Source organism: Brienomyrus brachyistius, chromosome 4, assembly GCF_023856365.1.
Source record: "Brienomyrus brachyistius isolate T26 chromosome 4, BBRACH_0.4, whole genome shotgun sequence".
NCBI lineage: Eukaryota > Metazoa > Chordata > Actinopteri > Osteoglossiformes > Mormyridae > Brienomyrus > Brienomyrus brachyistius.
In genome coordinates this window covers 3,683,242-3,706,763 of record NC_064536.1, presented here as the reverse complement: position 1 = coordinate 3,706,763, position 23,522 = coordinate 3,683,242, and the positions used below count along the sequence as shown (strand labels likewise).

Sequence of the window (23,522 nt, the reverse complement as noted above, 5' to 3'; positions counted from 1 at the left end):
TCCTTCATGTCTTTCATTTATTAGTTTCTGCCCATCCGTCTCAGAAGCCTGTAATCTCCTTATGTTCATGGTGATCCAGGAACTGTAAGGTGAGCATCAGGCAGGAGATATTCTAGGTAGGATGCCAGTCTGGTGCAGGACACCATCTCTCACTTACACCATCTCTCTCTTACACCATCTCTCTCTTACACCATCTTTCTCTTACACCATCTCTCTCTTACACCATCTTTCTCTTACACCATCTCTCACTTACACCATCTCTCACATACACCATCTCTCACTTACACCGTCTCTCACTTACACCATCTTTCTTTTACACCGTCTCTCACTTACACCGTCTCTCACTTACACCATCTTTCTCTTACACCATCTCTCACATACACCATCTCTCACATACACTGTCTCTCACTTACACCATCTTTCTCTTACACCATCTCTCACATACACCGTCTCTCACATACACCGTCTCTCACTTACACCATCTTTCTCTTACACCATCTCTCACATACACCATCTCTCACATACACTGTCTCTCACTTACACCATCTTTCTCTTACACCATCTCTCACATACACCGTCTCTCACATACACCATCTCTCACTTACACTATCTCTCACATACACCGTCTCTCACTTACACCATCTCTCACTTACTCCATCTCGCACATACACCATCTCTCACTTACACCATCTCTCACATACACCGTCTCTCACTTACACCATCTTTCTTTTACACCATCTCTCACTTACACCATCTCTCACATACACCAACTCTCACATCATCTCTCACATACACCGTCTCTCACATACACCATCTCTCACATACACCGTCTCTCACTTGCACCATCTTTCTCTTACGCCATCTCTCACATACACTGTTTCTCACTTACACCATCTTTCACATACACCATCTCTCACTTACATGCACTAAGAGCAGCTTAGAGTTGCTGTACTTAGCTGAAGCTTTTCATCCTATTTTTTTTGTGTTTAACATACAGGTACAATAATGAAATTAAGATTTTTTTCTGTAATTCCTCATCATTAGTGATGCATGAAAAGTTCTAGAATGTGGGCAGAATCATTGATGAAAGGCAGTCACTGCTTAGCACCTTTCTGTAAGCAGCCACTGTAAGGTACAGCCTATGGCACCATACTAACAGCATCAATTCAATGCAGAAATATACACCAGCCTTAAGACATCATCTTTGGAGGTGCCCTCTGCTGCGGAAAGAGTGTCCTTCAGACATCCCAGTCTTTCTAATGGAGGTTCTCACAAGTGATTGTTTTTTTTATCATACTGTTTAATTTCTTGAAATACACCGACAGGCACCTTGTCAGTATTGTAGCAAAAATCCAAAATTGTGATTTGGTGAATTTTATATGAATTTTATGTTTGCCCAGTGACCAAATGATATTATCAACATCCTCATGGTTCATTTTTGGCAAGTGAAGGATCAGTACAAAAATATTAATCAACCGTTTTTTTTCTTTTTCCGAATTCTTTGGAAGGTTGGCTGTAGTAGTGCGGTGTTATAGTTTCTGGGTCCAGTTCTCCCTGGAACTTTCTGCGTGCAGTTTGCACGTTCTCCTCATGTTCGAGTGGGTTTTCACCAGGGGCTTTGGCTCCCCCACACAGTTCAAAAGCAGCCTGGGCAGGTTGATTGGTGTTTCTTAATTGGTCCTGTGGTTGTGTGCGTGTTGGCCCCTGCCCAGGGTTGGTTCCCACCTGCACCCATTGTTTCCAGGATAGGCACCTGTCCTGCTGTTTCAGAAAATAGATGCGTGGATGAATTTTATTGGCTTGGCCCAACGGAGCATGAATTAAGTAGTGCGATTTCATGTATTCACCCTCAGGTTTTTTAAACTCATTTTCTTCCATCAATTCCATAATTCTTGGCTCTGAGACGCTGAAGTCTCCGCCAATCACAATCCTTCCTGATCGATTGCTCAATATTTCTCTTAACATGTTCTTCAGATTATTTTCAGTTGGATTACATGCACTTACAAAGGTGTGAAGCATGCCTAAGACTCTGCAGTGCAAAATCACATAATTTTTATGATAAACAGTGAATAAAATGTGCATGACCCCTCGTCTCTTTGTCACCAGAATGGCAGCGTTACTGTGATCTGACCAGACCACAATCCAATTCGTTTTTCCTTCTTCTTCTTTAATTTTATTAATATAGTCTTTATGTTCAGCCTCCCCCTTTGTTAAGAGAATAATGTCAGAGCATAATTCTGTAAGGTCTTTATCTCTTGGCAGGTCGTGCACTGTGCAAGAAAAAATCTTAAGTTCTCGGGTTTGATCTTTCAAATCAAGGATGAGTGAAACAGACCAATGACCAGATATATTCTCTTTGTTGATGCTGCAGTCTTGGACCAGCTCCCATTTGTCAGCATTAATGAAGAAGTAGTCTGACCTGACTTTCTCCCAAGTATTCTCATAAGTGTACTCTTCTTTATCAGGGTTTTTCATTCTCCAGGCATCTATAAGATCATGTTCATCCAAGAAGGGATACAGCTCCTTCCTTATTCTGTTATGAACAGAGTTGTTGCTTTTATTTGTTCTGTCTTTCACTTTATCAAGTGCAGTTTTGAAGTTCCCCCCAACCACAAGAATGTCAGTGTACGGGGGTATTATTTTTTCAGACAGTTCCTTGAGAAGTCCTTTTTGTTTTCTGTGGTGATACACACATACAAAAGTGCATAATCTTCCTGATATCCAGCAACTCACAATCACATAACGGCCGCTTCCATCAACAATTTCAGGTAAACAATATTTGAAGTTTCTTTTATTATTCAGCAGAATTGCAGTTCCATTTTTTAACTTGGACCTAAAGCAGCCTTTGCACCTGGGATCACAGCATGTGAAGAATATTTTCCAATCCTTCTCATAATCTTTCCAAGCATCTCCATCTTCCACGTGAGTCTCTGCTAGGAAAACAATGTCAACCTCACTGATTATAGATTTAAGTTTTTTGCCATTTGTTTTCAGTCCTCTAACGTTGACAGTGAGAATGTGAAGAGGTCCTTCTCGCTCTGTAGTTCTGCCGCCCACTTCTGTCGATGCTGCTGCCATTGGCACTTGGTGGAACTGAAGACTGTATTCACACTAATATCAGATCTGCAAACACATAAAACCCATCATGCCTTGTGCTGTACTGCACATTTCACTTGTGTTGTGACATTTTGAATTGCATTTGCCACGTATCTTTTTTATTATTATGCAACAAGATATCTATGTGTGTGTGTGTGTGTGTGTGTGTGAGCAGCTATACCTATCCTTATGGGGTCTCCACAACATGATGAATACATTATTTTTCCCTTATGGGGAGCAGTTTCCTGTTTCCCATAAGGGGAAACTCAATTTAATAAAAATCTGTGACTGCAATGAAAAGACTAAAAATTCAAAACCTCTTGTATTTTGCTTGGTTACTTATGGTTATGGTTAGGGCAGGGTGGGGGTTAAGGTTGTCATAGTTAGCATTAGCATTTTTCCCATAGAAGTGAATGAGCGGGCCCCATAAGGATAAGTATATCGGACATGTGTGTGTGTGTAATTTATTTTTAATAGTGTCTGATGTTTATATTAAACTATATATTTCATATTACATTCACTACAGAAAGGACTAACTAATCTGTATTTATTGATAGTACTATATTCTATACAGCCATACAGATTCACATCTGATTTCCATCCATCCATTTTCTGTCCTGTCCATTTTTCAAATCAGTTTCATCATAAATGTCCTGCCTGCACCATCTGCTCTCAGCCTTCCTCTCAGGTCAGTCAGCATTATAACATAAAAATACAGTAAGTGGTGTAACGATTCATCAACTACAATCGATGTATCAATGATTAAGGTCAGCTTGCGATTTAATCAACTCAATTAGTGTTTCTCGATTGTTTCTCGATTGCTTTGGAGCATTTCTCAAATGACAATTAACATTCGCAAAGCAACAAGTGTAATCCCCACACCATAATGTCACTTCTACACAGCAGGATGTCATTTCTTATTGATTCACACAAATTTCCAAATGTTATAAAAGATAAATGGTTTTGTAGAATTGTCATAATTAGGCACAAATTTCAGTTGTTTTTGTCTTGTTGGTCAAAATAGATTATGTAGTTTCCCCACTAATAATTTTTTTCGACATGACTAAGTATCAGTTTGCTAAAGAAGAATGATCAGTCAGTGACAATGAGAAAGTGGAAACCGACTATCGTTTAGAATTTTGGACCTCAGGAACATACTTACACTATTATGCTGCCAATATATCTAAGCATTTTGACTTTTTAAAGCAGCCATCATCCTCAAAAGTTCTAGATCTCCTGGGAAGGGTCTTGTCTGCCAGGAGCAGAGGAATCTATTTAAATATATTAATTTGGTTGTTCTACTTACACATAATTGTACTGAGGGCAGAATGAAACATGCTTGGTTTTCTCTCTGAACCAATAAGATTGTAGAGGAGGTGGATCCAAGCAACTAGAGGAGGCGGGACCAAGACATCTGATTGGTTGGTCCCACCTTCTCTAGTTGCTTGGATCCACCTGCTCAGCCCTCAGGACTTATAATTTCTTCACTGATGATTACAGTAGGTAAAAAACAAAACAAAGAAGCAGCAAAACCTAAAATAAACTAAAACTCTAATAACTCAGTAACTATTTTAAATGTCCCACAAGAACATAAAACATAAAATTTCCTAAAACGTTGATTGGTGGATCTTATTGATGGCCTTTCAAATGAATCCCAAATCATTGTTTTGTTCCTTCTCATTTGACTATTTGACTGTCTGTTTTCTCTTGCATTGCTATGAGCCCTAAACACATCAAATTTAACAGAATTTAACAGAGTAACAGAATTCTGATGGTTAAGTTGTCTGTTCATCGGCTTTCCTGATACTGGGAGTATTTACCTGGGGGAATAACAAAGAACATTTCAGTGTCCTGCCTTCCCTTCTATGACATTTTCCCAGTCCTGCAAGTAGCTTCAGACTGCCTTACCCTCTGTGGGAACATAAGAACATACAGTAAGAAGAACTTAAGAAATTTACAAATGAGAGGAGGCCATTCTGCCCCTCATGCTCGCTTGAGGAAAACTTAATAGCTCAGAGTTGTTAAAATCTCACCTAGCTCTGATTTAAAGGAACCCAGGGTTTTAATTGCACTACACTAACAGGAAGACTATTCCATACTCTAGGTACACGATAAGAAAAACCAAAACAAAGTCTTGCAGGGATGTTTTCCTGCAAGATTATGGCTTTTCGTGTCCAGCTTAACCAAAATTGGGCTTGACCTCTTAATGTCCTGTTATGTAAGGTTATGATGGACAGATGTGGCACTTTTGTATCCTTTTAGACTAGAGTAGAAGCCGGATGACCTGCTCAGGTCCTTGTGAGGCTCCTTATGGAAAATCCCGAATGATTTCAGCTTATAGCAAAGACTGCTAGATGTTTTCAGTCTCTTATTTAAGGTGAACCAGGAAAATGACTATTGAAGTTCAGTTTTGATTTGAAACAATGTTCATATTTCAACTTACACTCCGAGGTCGGGGTGGAGATGGGTGCAGCGTGATTAATCTCACTGTTATTAGGGAGCTTTGTGGAGCTTGGTGGAGCAACCAGGGAGGAACAAAGAGTCAGCTGAGCTCATTCACACTCATGCAAAATAATGACAGGCTGGAAAAACCAGTGATTCCATACAGGTCCTGATCAACACACAGTTATGAACATTCTGAACCTCAAATCGGGTCTGATCAGGTCAGGTCAGCTTGGTGAGCGAGTCACACAGCAAGACAAGGAGGACCAGGACTGTAACGACTTGGACCTTCGTCCTCTTGCACAGGTGCTGGGAGCCACACACCTCTTTGTAGTGACCTCGTGACCCCCCCCCCCCCCCCCCCCCCCATGCCCTCCCATCCCTCTGTTGACTTCATAGGAAGAGTCACCAGAGATGAATGTTGTTACCCAGGTAAGTGAATCTCTGGACGAGGTCGACATTCTCCCCGCAGACAGACACACTACTGATGGCTGTGCCTAAGAAGTCATTAAAGGCCTGGATCTTGGTTTAAATTCAGGACACTCACAATCCCAGACACTCGGACTCCTTACTCAGTCCGTTCGAGAGCCCTGATCAGAACTTCCGTTGACTCCATGAAGATCACCGATTTCACCGAAATTCACGCTAGTGCTCAGTGAGAATCATCAGTACCAGGTGCGGTCGATGGCAGACTTCTTAGGTGTAAAACCAGACTGCTCCGGCCACTGATAGGCAAACAAGTGATCATGGATCCGGTTAAGGAAGACCTAAGCATGGACCTTTCCCGGCACTGAGAGCAGTGTTATCCCCCTGTAGCTGCCACAATCCAGGCAATCACCCTTCACTTACCAGAGAAGGACTACAAGTCCCAATTTCCAGGCAGTTGGGATGATGTGTGACGCCCACAAAATGTGTGGACACAATTTTATATAATTTTGGTATGTTTATGTCACCAAGGAGATGTTATTTTATTTAAAGGAATGTTTTTATTTTAGTTATAATGGACAAGTGTTGCCTTTATAATGTATGTATGTTTAATTAGGAATGGGAAATAGTTTAAGGTATCCTCACAGTTGCCAGTAGAGGGCAGAGTGCCGCTTTGCTTGTTAGTGTGAGCAGATGCCGCTTCCTCAGAGGAGGAGGAGGAGCTCGAATGGGACCCCTCGGGGATCTCCCTGATTTCCCTAATGACCTCCCCAGTGACTTCCCAAGTCACTCCTCCACCGTCACCCCAGCGTGGTAGGCCCCGGCCGGGTCCCCGCCTCTCAGTCTCCCAGAAAGGGAGGGGACACCTGCCAAATCACACGATGTGATTGATCTCCTTTGCCGCACCACCAGCATTGGAGTACTAAGTCCAGCATTATGACTTAGGGTGTTGGAACCAGGACCTAGTAACCTGCAGCCCCTGAAGTCAAGGAACATGGAACCTCTGTCTCCAGACCCATGGGGACCGACACAATCCTCATAACCAGCCCTGTCAGTGCCTGTAGTCGCACTGAAGTCACCCACGACCAGAGGAGTGTCACCTCATGGTCAGCCATCAACCACCGAGTGAAGTTGCGAGTAAAACGTCATTGGACATGTTGGTAGTTCATGTCATCGGGGGGCGTGACAGTGCCCCCCCCCATCCCAAAGGTGAAGGCAGGGGGAACCAGGCAACCAAGGCCACCCCGCCGCCCCCATGGCATAAGGGCCCACGGCCACGCTTCCCCGAGACAACTACCCACCCAACCTGAGAGGGAGTCCGCGAGGGACTAAGGGGGCGCCAACCCCCGTACAAGGAGGCCTGCAGAGAGGGGATGGGCAGAGAGCCCCCCAGTCCCACCCACGACCCCTCCACCAAGGCAAGCAGGTCCAGGGCTGAAGGGCCCCATCAACCGGGAGCTCGCGCCCCCCGGCGGAGGGCCCCCCACACACCGGAGGGGCCCTGGTCCCCCCAGCCCACCCACCGGCAGGACGGATAGCCACCCATCGCAGCCACCCGGCATGTCCCCCTACCGACACTGCAGGATGATTGAAGGAAGGCCCATACATACAAAGTGCCCCCCCCCACCCAGGAGTGGACCCCCGGTGACCGGAGAGTGGCAGACCCCAAACCCCCAAACCGCTAGAAGGGCCCAGAGCATCCCAAGATTCCCCAGACCGTCCGCCAGATCTAGGAAGCTCCAGATCTAATTGCTTACAGCACCATCTATTATGTATTTTTATTCATTAAGTTGTTTTTCTCAATGCCAGTGACATTGACAGTCATCTTTGGCATCAGAATCTGTCTCGTTTCTGGTTGTTCCCACTGTTTCCTGCTTCACCTTATATTTATGTCTTCGAAACTTTGAACCTGGAAGCAACCTGCTGCGCAGCGTAGCCTTCTGCCAGCAGACCCAGGATTAAACCAGGATTTAAAAATGCAGATTTATTTTAAAACATGGAACTAGCTTACAGAGAATCACCCCCCCCCCCGGGCCCTTTCCTGGGTCCCTGAGATGAGGGGGACGGGGTGCTATAGAGAACATTAATTACATAAAAACACAGGACAGACATATTTTAATAGTGAGTATGAGACATGATCGTGGGCTGATAGGAACAGTTCTTTCTGTAATGAACATGAAACAGCCGTCTAACAGCTTGCCCCTTACTTCTCCAGGTGGCGCTTCACCTGCCGCCCACCGTCTGGAACATTAGCGACGTCGAGCTGCCGTCGTTCCTCGCTAACGGAGAATACGAAGCCCAGATTACCGTCTCCAGCGGCACCCAGGAAATCGCCTGTCTCCGCACCAGCTTTCATCTTAAACTGCAGTGATACGTCACCTTTTCCAGTTAATTAATATCTCTACATACTCTCCAGGTTCAAACCTTCAGGGCGTGTTGCTTTTAACGATGGCCCGTTGGATGTGATCTGATTAAGTCATGAATAAAAATAAAATCAGAATTTCACAAAGATGGACGTTCGTCACTTTTAAGGCACTTTTTATTACGCATATTGTGGGTATTATGGTGTTGGAACCAGCACGATGTCATGGGTGAACTGAGTCATTGGCGAGCTGATGGATAAATGATCTGGAGACCCATTAGCGACACAGGGAGTTAGGGAACACGTAGAGGCACAGAGACAAATTAAAATCGGGTGATGAAGTGCGGGGGGGGGGGGGGGGGGGGGGGGGGCACCGGAGGTCCACATGGGCTTCGACCAGCACTGTTCACAATATCACTTACTCTTATATTTTGACCTGTTCAATTCATATTTAATTTCATTTTCTGCCAATAGTCGGCGCTGTTCGCTAATTTATTTAGGTATATTAATCTGCAGCGATTAAGATGAATTCCTGCACAGTGCATTTGCTGGCAAAACCTCATTCAAGTATGAAATATTAGAATTTGTCACTATCAATGTTAAGCTGTTTGCTTGACCAGGCCCCTGTGAAACACATTGAAATTGACATTTCAATTCATGTTAATTTTAGTTGCATTAGGAATCTGGGATTCATTTGAAAAAGAGGAAACACGAAAATAAATGTTGGATTGTTGGGTGAGGATCAAGGTGTGTGTGTGTGTGTGTGCATGTGTGTGTGTGAGCAGGTATACCTATCCTTATGGGGACACAATATAAATATCAATTTTTTTCCCTTAGGTTAGGGCAGGGTGAGGGTTAAAGTTCTCATAGTTGGCGTTAGCATTTTTCCCATAGAAGTGAATAAGCGGGCCCCATAAGGATAGTTATACCCTACATGTGTGTGTGTGTGTGTGTGTGTGTGTGTGTGTGAGCGGGTATACCTATCCTTATGGGGACACAATGTCCCCATAACGTGATAAATATCCATTTTTTTCCCTTATGGGGACTGGTTTCCTGGCCCCATAAGGGAAAACTATATTTTATAAAAATCAGTGAATGCTATGAAAAAACTAAAAATGTAAAAACTCTTGTATTTTGCTTGGTTACTTATGGTTATGGTTAGGGCAGGGTGGGGGTTAAAGTTGTCATAGTTAGCGTTAGCATTTTTCCCATAGAAGTGAATGAGCGGGCCCCATAAGGATAGGTATACCCTACATGTGTGTGTGCGGGTGTGTGTGTGTGTTTCCTGTGGGGAAGAGAAGAAACAGAACTGAATGAATATACTTTATTTGTCCCCGATTCCCCCACCCACACACAGACACACACTTTGTACATCCCAGGTAAACATGAAGCGTCCATAACCACGATCCTAAACAATAAGGCAGGAGTTATAATACCAGGGACAGCAGGTTACTTGCATCTACGTTTATATTTCACAGACGGTGTCCCCAGAGTGATAGTAGAGTTAGAGATATACAACAGGCACAGCGCGTATAAAAGTGCATCCCTGCTCCTCATAGTACACAAGGTATAAAAATATCCCAACAACAAGGTGTTACATATTTGCATCCTCAAAATTTTAATATCCCAACAAATTAACAGCCTATAATGACAAAGCAACAGTTCAGGTCAAATTCTGATTTTAAGTTAGAATTTTTAGCTATGAAACATTACAATACTAAGAATTAGCATATTAATCATAAAGATCCTATTTATGAATCCATTATGTATCCATTAAACCCAAAACCCCATGCTGGATAAGCAGTTGGTAGGTGGTTGAATGTTTTGATGTATAGCTCAAAAGCAGTAATACATTCATGTTACAGATATAATGTACGATACATTGTATTACACCCTGGTGTCCTTCATGTCTTTCATTTATTAGTTTCTGCCCATCCGTCTCAGAAGCCTGTAATCTCCTTATGTTCATGGTGATCCAGGAACTGTAAGGTGAGCATCAGGCAGGAGATATTCTAGGTAGGACGCCAGTCTGGTGCAGGACACCATCTCTCACTTACACCATCTCTCTCTTACACCATCTCTCTCTTACACCATCTTTCTCTTACACCATCTCTCTCTTACACCATCTCTCACTTACACCATCTCTCACATACACCGTCTCTCACTTACACCGTCTCTCACTTACACCATCTTTCTTTTACACCGTCTCTCACTTACACCATCTCTCACATACACCGACTCTCACACCATCTCTCACATACACCGTCTCTCACATACACCATCTCTCACTTACACCATCTTTCTCTTACACCATCTCTCACATACACCATCTCTCACATACACTGTCTCTCACTTACACCATCTCTCACATACACCGTCTCTCACATACACCATCTCTCACTTACACCATCTCTCACATACACCGTCTCTCACTTACACCATCTCTCACTTACACCATCTCGCACATACACCATCTCTCACTTACGCAATCTCTCACATACACCGTCTCTCACTTACACCATCTTTCTTTTACACCGTCTCTCACTTACACCATCTCTCACATACACCGACTCTCACATCATCTCTCACATACACCATCTCTCACATACACCGTCTCTCACTTGCACCATCTTTCTCTTACACCATCTCTCACATACACTGTCTCTCACTTACACCATCTTTCTCTTACACCATCTCTCACATATACCGTCTCTCACTTACACCGACTCTCACATCATCTCTCACATACACCGTCTCTCACATACACCATCTCTCACATACACCGTCTCTCACTTGCACCATCTTTCTCTTACGCCATCTCTCACATACACTGTCTCTCACTTACACCATCTTTCACATACACCATCTCTCACTTACATGCACTAAGAGCAGCTTAGAGTTGCTGTACTTAGCTGAAGCTTTTCATCCTATTTTTTTTTTTGTGTTTAACATACAGGTACAATAATGAAATTAAGATTTTTTTCTGTAATTCCTCATCATTAGTGATGCATGAAAAGTTCTAGAATGTGGGCAGAATCATTGATGAAAGGCAGTCACTGCTTAGCACCTTTCTGTAAGCAGGCACTATAAGGTGCAGCCTATGGTACCATACTAACAGCATCAATTCAATGCAGAAATATACACCAGCCTTAAGACATCATCTTTGGAGGAGCCCTTTGCTGCGGAAAGAGTGTCCTTCAGATATCCCAGTCTTTCTAATGGAGGTTTTTTTTTATCATACTGTTTAATTTCTTGAAATATACCGACAGGCACCTTGTCAGTATTGTAGCAAAAATCCAAAATTGTGATTTGGTGAATTTTATATGAATTTTATGTTTGCCCAGTGACCAAATGATATTATCAACATCCTCATGGTTCATTTTTGGCAAGTGAAGGATCAGTACAAAAATATTAATCAACCGTTTTTTTTCTTTTTCCGAATTCTTTGGAAGGTTGGTTGTAGTAATGCTGTGTTATAGTTTCTGGGTCCAGTTCTCCCTGGAACTTTCTGCGTGCAGTTTGCACGTTCTCCTCATGTTCGAGTGGGTTTTCACCAGGGGCGTTGGCTCCCCCACACAGTTCAAAAGCAGCCTGGGCAGGTTGATTGGTGTTTCTTAATTGGTCCTGTGGTTGTGTGCATGTTGGCCCCTGCCCAGGGTTGGTTCCCACCTGCACCCATTGTTTCCAGGATAGGCGCCTGTCCTGCTGTTTCAGAAAATAGATGCGTGGATGAATTTTATTGGCTTGGCCCAACGGAGCATGAATTAAGTAGTGCGATTTCATGTATTCACCCTCAGGTTTTTTAAACTCATTTTCTTCCATCAATTCCATAATTCTTGGCTCTGAGGCGCTGAAGTCTCCGCCAATCACAATCCTTCCTGATCGATTGCTCAATATTTCTCTTAACATGTTCTTCAGATTATTTTCAGTTGGATTACATGCAGTTACAAAGGTGTGAAGCATGCCTAAGACTCTGCAGTGCAAAATCACATAATTTTTATGATAAACAGTGAATAAAATGTGCATGACCCCTCGTCTCTTTGTCACCAGAATGGCAGCGTTACTATGATCTGACCAGAGCACAATCCAATTCGTTTTTCCTTCTTCTTCTTTAATTTTATTAATATAGTCTTTATGTTCAGCCTCCCCCTTTGTTAAGAGAATAATGTCAGAGCATAATTCTGTAAGGTCTTTATCTCTTGGCAGGTCGTGCACTGTGCAAGAAAAAATCTTAAGTTCTCGGGTTTGATCTTTCAAATCAAGGATGAGTGAAACAGACCAATGACCAGATATATTCTCTTTGTTGATGCTGCAGTCTTGGACCAGCTCCCATTTGTCAGCATTAATGAAGAAGTAGTCTGACCTGACTTTCTCCCAAGTATTCTCATAAGTGTACTCTTCTTTATCAGGGTTTTTCTTTCTCCAGGCATCTATAAGATCATGTTCATCCAAGAAGGGATACAGCTCCTTCCTTATTCTGTTATGAACAGAGTTGTTGCTTTTATTTGTTCTGTCTTTCACTTTATCAAGTGCAATTTTGAAGTTCCCCCCAACCACAAGAATGTCAGTGTACGGGGGTATTATTTTTTCAGACAGTTCCTTGAGAAGTCCTTTTTGTTTTCTGTGGTGATACACACATACAAAAGTGCATAATCTTCCTGATATCCAGCAACTCACAATCACATAACGGCCGCTTCCATCAACAATTTCAGGTAAACAATATTTGAAATTTCTTTTATTATTCAGCAGAATTGCAGTTCCATTTTTTAACTTGGACCTAAAGCATCCTTTGCACCTGGGATCACAGCATGTGAAGAATATTTTCCAATCCTTCTCATAATCTTTCCAAGCATCTCCATCTTCCACGTGAGTCTCTGCTAGGAAAACAATGTCAACCTCACTGATTATAGATTTAAGTTTTTTGCCATTTTCTTTCAGTCCTCTAACGTTGACAGTGAGAATGTGAAGAGGTCCTTCTCGCTCTGCAGGTCTGCTGCCCACTTCTCCTGTCGGTGCTGCTGCCATTGGCACTTGGTGGAACTGAAGACTGTATTCACACTAATATCAGATCTGCAAACACATAAAACCCATCATGCCTTGTGCTGTACTGCACACTTCACTTGTGTTGTGACATTTTGAATTGCATTTGCCACGTATCTTTTTTCTTATTACGCAACAAGATATCTATGTGTGTGTGTGTGTGTGTGTGTGTGTGAGCAGCTATACCTATCCTTATGGGGACACAATGTCTCCACAACATGATGAATACATTATTTTTCCCTTATGGGGAGCAGTTTCCTGTTTCCCATAAGGGGAAACTCAATTTAATAAAAATCTGTGACTGCAATGAAAAGACTAAAAATTCAAAACCTCTTGTATTTTGCTTGGTTACTTATGGTTATGGTTAGGGCAGGGTGGGGGTTAAGGTTGTCATAGTTAGCATTAGCATTTTTCCCATAGAAGTGAATGAGCGGGCCCCATAAGGATAAGTATATCGGACATGTGTGTGTGTGTAATTTTTTTTTAATAGTGTCTGATGTTTATATTAAACTATATATTTCATATTACATTCACTACAGAAAGGACTAACTAATCTGTATTTATTGATAGTACTATATTCTATACAGCCATACAGATTCACATCTGATTTCCATCCATCCATTTTCTGTCCTGTCCATTTTTCAAATCAGTTTCATCATAAATGTCCTGCCTGCACCATCTGCTCTCAGCCTTCCTCTCAGGCCAGTCAGCACTATAACATAAAAATACAGTAAGTGGTGTAACGATTCATCAACTACAATCGATGTATCAATTATTAAGGTCAGCTTGCGATTTAATCAACTCAATTAGTGTTTCTCGATTGTTTCTCGATTGCTTTGGAGCATTTCTCAAATGACAATTAACATTCGCAAAGCAACAAGTGTAATCCCCACACCATAATGTCACTTCTACACAGCAGGATGTCATTTCTTATTGATTCACACAAATTTCCAAATGTTATAAAAGATAAATGGTTTTGTAGAATTGTCATAATTAGGCACAAATTTCAGTTGTTTTTGTCTTGTTGGTCAAAATAGATTATGTAGTTTCCCACTAATAATTTTTTTCGACATGACTAAGTATCAGTTTGCTAAAGAAGAATGATCAGTCAGTGACAATGAGAAAGTGGAAACCGACTATCGTTTAGAATTTTGGACCTCAGGAACATACTTACACTATTATGCTGCCAATATATCTAAGCATTTTGACTTTTTAAAGCAGCCATCATCCTCAAAAGTTCTAGATCTCCTGGGAAGGGTCTTGTCTGCCAGGAGCAGAGGAATCTATTTAAATATATTAATTTGGTTGTTCTACTTACACATAATTGTACTGAGGGCAGAATGAAACATGCTTGGTTTTCTCTCTGAACCAATAAGATTGTAGAGGAGGTGGATCCAAGCAACTAGAGGAGGCGGGACCAAGACATCTGATTGGTTGGTCCCACCTTCTCTAGTTGCTTGGATCCACCTGCTCAGCCCTCAGGACTTATAATTTCTTCACTGATGATTACAGTAGGTAAAAAACAAAACAAAGAAGCAGCAAAACCTAAAATAAACTAAAACTCTAATAACTCAGTAACTATTTTAAATGTCCCACAAGAACATAAAACATAAAATTTCCTAAAACGTTGATTGGTGGATCTTACTGATGGCCTTTCAAATGAATCCCAAATCATTGTTTTGTTCCTTCTTATTTGACTATTTGACTGTCTGTTTTCTCTTGCATTGCTATGAGCCCTAAACACATCAAATTTAACAGAATTTAACAGAGTAACAGAATTCTGATGGTTAAGTTGTGTGTTCATCGGCTTTCCTGATACTGGGAGTATTTACCTGGGGGAATAACAAAGAACATTTCAGTGTCCTGCCTTCCCTTCTATGACATTTTCCCAGTCCTGCAAGTAGCTTCAGACTGCCTAACTCTCTGTGGGAACATAAGAACATACAGTAAGAAGAACTTAAGAAATTTACAAATGAGAGGAGGCCATTCTACCCCTCATGCTCGCTTGAGGAAAACTTAATAGCTCAGAGTTGTTAAAATCTCACCTAGCTCTGATTTAAAGGAACCCAGGGTTTTAATTGCACTACACTAACAGGAAGACTATTCCATACTCTAGGTACACGATAAGAAAAACCAAAACAAAGTCTTGCAGGGATGTTTTCCTGCAAGATTATGGCTTTTCGTGTCCAGCTTAACCAAAATTGGGCTTGACCTCTTAATGTCCTGTTATGTAAGGTTATGATGGACAGATGTGGTACTTTTGTATCCTTTTAGACTAGAGTAGAAGCCGGATGACCTGCTCAGGTCCTTGTGAGGCTCCTTATGGAAAATCCCGAATGATTTCAGCTTATAGCAAAGACTACTAGATGTTTTCAGTCTCTTATTTAAGGTGAACCAGGAAAATGACTATTGAAGTTCAGTTTTGATTTGAAACAATGTTCATATTTCTACTTACTCTCTGAAGTCGGGGTGGAGATGGGTGCAGCGTGATTAATCTCACTGTTATTAGGGAGCTTTGTGGAGCTTGGTGGAGCAACCAGGGAGGAACAAAGAGTCAGCTGAGCTCATTCACACTCATGCAAAATAATTACAGGCTGGAAAAACCAGTGATTCCATACAGGTCCTGATCAACACACAGTTATGAACATTCTGAACCTCAAATCGGGTCTGATCAGGTCAGGTCAGCTTGGTGAGCGAGTCACACAGCAAGACAAGGAGGACCAGGACTGTAACGACTTGGACCTTCGTCCTCTTGCACAGGTGCTGGGAGCCACACACCTCTTTGTAGTGACCTCATGACCCCCCCCCCCCATGCCCTCCCATCCCTCTGTTGACTTCATAGGAAGAGTCACCAGAGACATGAATGTTGTTACCCAGGTAAGTGAATCTCTGGATGAGGTCGACCAGCGTGATGGTATAGTCTTGATGGTAAACCCAGCACGGGTGGCAGCCTTTCGCAGACAGCTGACTCTACCAAGAGCAAGTTGAGGGAGGCATAAAGACAAGTTCCTCACAGGAATCAATGAAGTATCGGTTACACAGGTCTGCAAAAAAATATATTTTTTCAGGTGCCAAGGTTTTTTTTTTTAATAGATTTAGGGTATTTTTATGGGTGCTGAATTCAAAAATCAAATTACTTTTCCTGAATTGATTCAAGTTTTTGAGATAATGGACATCCAGGATTATAATGCATTCATTCCCCCAATGCGAATTGTGCGTGATAACAAATACAATAGCTTCTGCTCTGTCTGTTGACTGTCTTAGGTAATGAAATGAATGATGAAGCTTTGAAGGAGAGTCTGAAAATAAAATTAGAGTTAAGTTCACATGTGCGTGTTTGCATGTTCATTTATTGCTGTTGTTATTGTGGTGTTGAATATTTACCCAGATCAGGTCTGCCAGGTCCTTTCAAAGGAAGGGCATCATGGGAAAACCTGTCTGGTATTTAGCCAGAAATGGTTGAGATGCTTGTGATTGAACCATGAAAAAATGTAGTTTGGCCAGAAGAAGGGGATCCATTCAGGCTTCATAAATGCAGTCAAAAGAAGATGTCCCTGGGTTTTTCCACTTAATTTGACTTCACCATGTCCTCCTTAGTTCCCGGTACAGACAGGAGTTGCCCCCAAGTCAGACAATGTGATTGATCTCCTTCGCTGCACCATCAGCATTGGAGTACCAAGTCCAACGTCTTGACTTAGGATGTTGGAACCCGGATGCAGTAACCTGCAGCCCCTGACCTTTCGCAAAGTCAAGGAACATGGAACCTCTGTCACCCTGATCTCCAGACCCATGGGGACCGACACAATCCTCAAAGCCAGCCCTGTCAGTGCCGGTGGTCGCACTGAAGTCACCCACGACCAGAGGAGTGTCACCTCATGGTCAGTCATCAACCACCGAGCTGCGAGTAAAACGTCTCCCTCAACAAGACGACGTTTCTCTCGTTTGTTATAAGGTGATGTGGTTTGTTCTGGTATCTTGATTGTGGCTTTTATAATGACTGACTGGCAGTGACTACTGCTGGTGAATATATCCTTTTTTATTAAGTTCAGCCTTGGAGTGCTGGCTGCTCTAATTTGTGTGTGAGTCCTGAGCGTATTTATCCTTTATTCTCTTTCCATCTATAGAGCTGTGAACGTGATGCTGGTGTTCTGGGGGTGTCTGGTGGGGCCTTTCCTGCACCGCATGGAGTGACTAAGGTGTGAGTCAATAAACACTCGCCCTACGTTATGGTTTGCTGTGTGACTCTGTGTGTTAGTGATATATCACCCTGATACTTGAGCTCTTGGTGTGTTTACTGTGCTGAATTTCCTTTCCCCTCTTCCCCCAGGTAGCCACTCTCATTGGCTTACATACTGGCTTAGGTTTGCATCTAGAACTGGACTGCCAGTACTCTGGGTTTTGTAGCTGAACTGTCCCGTCCTGGCTTACGATCTGTGATTTTAGCCGTGTTTTGATATTTTGTTAACTGGCTATTTGTATTCTTTTTAAAGACTTTATTTGGGTTAATAAATATTACTCAGTTACTGGCATATGAGTCTCTGTGTCGTTTATGCGACGTCGCTGTGTCTGAGGGAATCCTGAGGGTAGCAGTAATCATACATCTTAAGGGGCAGCAGGACCTTAGTCTGGACTCCTACCTACACTTAGTGACCAACCACCCCAAGGTTACAAGCTCACAAAGCTTTAACCAGTGGAATATTGTTTTATAGAAATTCTAAAGATTCAGGAGTGTATTGTCTTGGGCATAGTAAACAGTCAATTACACTGTACAATGAAAAGCTGCACAAATAAAAAATGATATAATACGTAAAAGATAGTAACATAAAGATCATTTAATGTGTTGGTTTTATTAATGAGGTGTTGGTGCAACCAGAGATTTCAGTAATATTTCATTAATGTGACTTGACGCATTTTCACGTACAATTTGCGGACTCTTAGAGTTCCTCCCTTCAGTTCTTAGCAACTAGAGCCGGGGAGCAACAAAGCAGCTGATGTCTAGTGTAATGAAAGAGGTTCTCGTTCCATGTAGACAGTTTGTGGGTTTATTGGATTGTACTCTGGGACAACAGATTAAAATTATAATCCAAGAATCATAGCTGAAATTCAGGTAAAGGTGAGTGCAGAGCGATATGTACAGGATACCAAATCCAAATAATATTAACCAGTAGGACCAGAAGACAGGTGGGATTCTAGTAACCAGTCGTAATCAAAAAGAACTTTGAGATAAAGAAGAACCCAGGAACCCACCCACCACACAGCGTATCACCTCAGGGATGAGATCCTGGTGCAGCCATGCAGTGGGTTCCGAATGGACCAGTGTGAGTTTTTTCTGGTAGCTGGAGTGCCAGTCCTACCTCCAGCCCACAAACTTCCCTGTAAGTTGAAGTGTTTATTATCTTTTTACTTTTTCCCACCATCAGAAAGTTCTTTGTGCTTCTTTTAGCTATGTCATGGAGTGTGAAACCACAACAAGAGGTCTATGTACTATTGTTCTACTTTTACATTACTGCTGAGATATGGGCTAATTCTAATCATAAAGTGAACACGGATTTCTGTGTAGGTTTATGTAGGCCAGAGATGGGCATATCTAGCTCCCTTCACTTTCTTTTCCAGCTTGCTGGAAACAAAAACACTTTGAAATCAATACTGGAACATCATGTTGTCTGGCCACTAGGAGGAGCTGGAAACCGAAATTGTTGCAGTGACGGTAAACTACGTGTATTATAGGGAAAGCAAGGCAGGTTTATTTATATAGCACATCTTCAAAAACAGAGGTTAATACTCTGTAATAAAATTTTGGGCTGATGTTAAGAACATGGCAAAGTGAAAGGTTGGCTATGAAAAGTCTTAGCTTCAGAGAGATAAAGACCCATCCACAGTAAATGGCCCGAACATCTCCTCTAAGTCAGTTTTACACACCTGAACATCGGAACTACCACATGAACTGTCCTAGTAGTGCACGTCACACCTGCACTTAATGTTTCCCATTATTTTGATGACTTGACGTCATCCTCCTATTCATGAGAAACTGTCAGATAAGTTGACAGTCACCTCTGGCATCAGAATGTCGCTTCTGGCTGCTTTCTGGTCGTTCCCAGTGTCTCCTGCTTCACCTTATTCTTCTGTACTGCTGTCTTAGACATTTTGAACCTGGAAGCAACCTGCTGCTCAGCGTAGCCTCTGCCAGCAGAATCATTATTAAACCAGGATTTTCAAATGCAGATTCGTTTAAGAACATGGAATGGTCTCTTATTCTTTCCGTTGCTGTATGTTCTCCGGCAGCGGAGGTTGGTATTTGTGGCCCCCTGCTGGACACAAACAGTCACTACACCAAATATTAAATGAGCACTTTCCTTATTTAGGAGATCATTATTCAGGCAGCGTGTTATTGCTCAGCAGCAGGCTAGCTACAGTGTTCTGACTCCCCTCGCGAGCTGTTTATTTACTTTTTTAAAATTTACCTGCTCGATGGGGGCAGTGACTTTTTGAGTCGGGGCGCACAAACAACATGGCTGCCTGTTAAGATGTCGTATACGTAGACTTCACATTTTGCTGTACTGGCTTACAGAGAATCACCCCCCCGGGCCCTTTCCTGGGTCCCTGAGATGAGGGGGACGGGGTGCTATAGAGAACATTAATTACATAAAAACACAGGACAGACATATTTTAATAGTGAGTATGAGACATGATCGTGGACTTATAGAAACAGTTCTTTCTGTAATGAGCATGAAACAGCCGTCTAACAGCCTGCCCCTTACTTCTCCAGGTGGCGCTTCACCTGCCGCCCACCGTCTGGAACATTAGCGACGTCGAGCTGCCGTCGTTCCTCGCTAACGGAGAATACGAAGCCCAGATTACCGTCTCCAGCGGCACCCAGGAAATCGCCTGCCTCCGCACCAGCTTTCATCTTAAACTGCAGTGATACGTCACCTTTTCCAGTTAATTAATATCTCTACATACTCTCCAGGTTCAAACCTTCAGGGCGTGTTGCTTTTAGCGATGGCCCGTTGAATGTGATCTGGTTATTAAACGCAACATTAATGGTTCAAAAATAAAATCTAGATGGACTTTCATCATAAGGTATACTATTCCATACATTGTAGTACTCATCTGACTGGATATTATGGTGTTGGAATCAGCACAACGTGAACTGAGTCACTGAAGACAAATTGACATTGGGTGATGAAGTGTGCGGGGGGCACAGGAGGTGTAGTGGCTCACTTAGGCTTCGCACTGGTTGTAATGTCACTTACTCTTATTTTTTGACTTTATAATTTATATTTAATTTCATTTTCTGCCAATAGTCGGCGCTGTTCGGTAACTTATTTAGGTACATTAATTTGCAGTGATTAAGATGGATTCCTGCACAGTGCATTTGCTGGCAAAACCCCATTCAAGTATGAAATATTAGAATTTGTCACTATCAAGTGTTAAGCTGTTTGCTTGGCCAGGCCCCTGTGAAACACATTGAAATTGACAGGAATCTGGAATTCATTTGAAAAAGAGGAAACACGAAAAGAAATAAGTTGGGTTGTTGGATTGTTGGGTGAGGACCAGGGTGTGTGTGTTTCTGTGTGCTGTCACGAAGAGAAGAAACAGAACTGAATGAATATACTTTATTTGTCCCCGATTCCCCCACCCACACACACACACACACTTTGTACATCCCAGGTAAACATGAAGCGTCCATAACCACGATCCTAAACAGTAAGGCAGGAGTTATAATACCAGGGACAGCAGGTTACTTACATCTACGTTTATATTTCACAGACGGTGTCCCCAGAGTGATAGTACAGTTATATACACACAACAGGCACAGCGTGTATAAAAGTGCATCCCTACTCCACATGGTACACAAAGTATAAAAATATCCCAACAACAAGGTGCTACATATTTGCAGCTTTAAAAATTTAATTTCCCAACAAATTAACAGACACAGTAGCTTATAATGAAAAAGCGACAGATCAGGTCAAATTCTGATTTTAAGTTAGAATTTTTAGCTATGAAACATTACAATAGTATGAATTAGCATATTAATCATAAAGATCCTATTTATGAATCCATTATGTATCCATTAAACCCAAAACCCCATGCTGGATAAGCAGTTGGTAGGTGGTTGAATGTTTTGATGTATAGCTCAAAAGCAGTAATACATTCATGTTACAGATATAATGTACGATACATTGTATTACACCCTGGTGTCCTTCATGTCTTTCATTTATTAGTTTCTGTCCATCCGTCTCCAGAAGCCTGTAATCTCCTTATGTTCATGGTGATCCAGGAACTGTAAGGTGAACATCAGGCAGGAGATATTCCAGGTAGGACGCCAGTCTGGTGCAGGACACCATCTCTCTCTTACACCATCTCTCTCTTACACCATCTCTCTCTTACACCATCTCTCACTTACACCGTCTCTCACTTACACCATCTCTCATATACACCATCTTTCTTACACCATTTCTCATATACACCGTCTCACATACACCATCTCTCTCTCACATACACCATCTCTCACTTACACCGTCTCTCACTTACACCATCTTTCTTACACCATCTCTCTTATACACCGCCTCACATACACCATCTCTCACTTACACCATTTCTCACTCACACCATCTCTCACTTACATGCATTAAGAGCAGCTTAGAGTTGCTGTACTTAGCTGAAGCTTTTCATCCTATTTTTTTTGTGTTTAACATACAGGTACAATAATGAAATTAAGATTTTTTTCTGTAATTCCTCATCATTAGTGATGCATGAAAAGTTCTAGAATGTGGGCAGAATCCTTGTTGAAAGGCAGTCACTGCTTAGCACCTTTCTGTAAGCAGCCACTGTAAGGTGCAGCCTATGGCACCATACTAACAGCATCAATTCAATGCAGAAATATACACCAGCCTTAAGACATCATCTTTGGAGGAGCCCTTTGCTGCGGAAAGAGTGTCCTTCAGATATCCCAGTCTTTCTAATGGAGGTTCGCACAAGTGATTTTTTTTTCATCATATTGTTTCATTTCTTGAAATATACCGACAGTCATCTTGTCAGTATTGTAGCAAAAATCTGAAATTTTGTTTCTGGGGGGGAATGATTTGGTTAAATTTTAGTATTCAAGACAATTGATTTTTCCACAGAGTAATCTTTTATAATAACAAGTTTTCCTCATCAATATATATTTCTTGTAGCAGCTGAGAATCAATGGTGAATTTTAAGTTGGCCCAGTGACCGAATTAAATCATCAACATTCATTTCTGTAAAAATCAGAAACAAAAATTTTTCTTGTTTTTCAATTTTATAGATTTGTGTCAACTGAGCAGGGATTGAGGAGGCCAATTGCATGGACCTGTCCGCAGATTCATGAAATTTATATTCGTTCATCAATTTCTTCTTTATTTGTCCTGAGGTGCTGAAGATTCCACCAATAACTTTGGTTCCTGAATAACTGGGCGTTATTTCTTGTAACATGTTCTGGAGATTCTCTTGGGTTCCTTCCAGATGACATACACTTACAAAAGTGTGAAACATGCCAAAGACTCTGCAGTGCAAAATCACACAATCTTCCTTATAAACAGTGAATAAAATGTGTATGTCCCTTCGTCTCTTTGTCACCAGAATGGCAGCGTTACTGTGATCTGACCAGAGCACAGTCCAATTCGTTTTTCCTTCTTCTTCTTTAATTTTATTAATATACTTTTCATGTTCAGCCTCCCCCTTTGTTAAGAGAATAATGTCAGGGCATAATTCTGTAAGGTCTTCATCTCCTGGCAGGTCATGCACTGTGCAAGAAACAATCTTAAGTTCTCGGGTTTGATCTTTCAAATCAAGCATGAGTGAAACAGACCGATGATCAGATATTTCGCGATCATTGATTCTGCAGTCTTGGACCAGGTTCCGTTTGTCAGCATTAATGAAGAAGTAGTCTAACCTGCTGTAATGCAGTTCATATGTTTCTTTTTGCGTATATTTATGAGTGTACTTTTTATTTTTATCCATTCTTCTTGTATTTGTAGGAGGGTTCTTGTCTCTCCAGGCATCTTTAAGGTCATGTTTACCCATGAATGACAGCAGCTCCTTCCTTATTCTGTTATGACCAGGATTGTCAGATGTACTCGTTCTGTCTTTCTTTTCATCAAGTGCAGTGTTGAAGTCCCCCCCAACCACA

The 23,522-nt window shown here is 41.9% G+C and overlaps 2 protein-coding genes and 1 long non-coding RNA gene across 24 annotated transcripts in view; 2 read left to right on the top strand and 1 right to left on the bottom strand.

Annotated features, from left to right (window-relative positions):
* The window catches only part of LOC125740622 (ganglioside GM2 activator-like), a 52,266-nt gene extending 31,389 nt beyond the window's left edge, over nt 1-20,877 (top strand). For both annotated transcript variants that reach the window (XM_049012062.1, XM_049012058.1), the window contains one exon: nt 20,133-20,877. In XM_049012062.1, coding sequence (XP_048868019.1) covers nt 20,133-20,288 — 156 coding nt within the window. In that variant the 3' untranslated portion in view covers nt 20,289-20,877. The remainder of the gene's footprint in view (nt 1-20,132) is intronic.
* LOC125740606 (uncharacterized) overlaps nt 1-23,522 on the bottom strand; it is a 210,773-nt gene that overhangs the window by 26,997 nt on the left and 160,254 nt on the right. For 16 of the 21 annotated variants that reach the window (XM_049011979.1, XM_049011980.1, XM_049011983.1 and 13 more), the window contains one exon: nt 11,606-11,778. In XM_049011979.1, coding sequence (XP_048867936.1) covers nt 11,738-11,778 — 41 coding nt within the window. In that variant the 3' untranslated portion in view covers nt 11,606-11,737. Of the gene's footprint in view, nt 1-11,037; nt 11,394-11,605; nt 11,779-21,663; nt 23,111-23,522 lie in introns of those variants that run through there. The other 5 variants (XM_049012001.1, XM_049011997.1, XM_049011999.1 and 2 more) reach the window with 3 other exon arrangements.
* On the top strand, nt 16,882-18,104 carry LOC125740631 (uncharacterized). Its single transcript, XR_007397717.1, has 3 exons — nt 16,882-17,318; nt 17,491-17,562; nt 17,694-18,104. It is a non-coding gene; the product is annotated as an uncharacterized LOC125740631 (long non-coding RNA).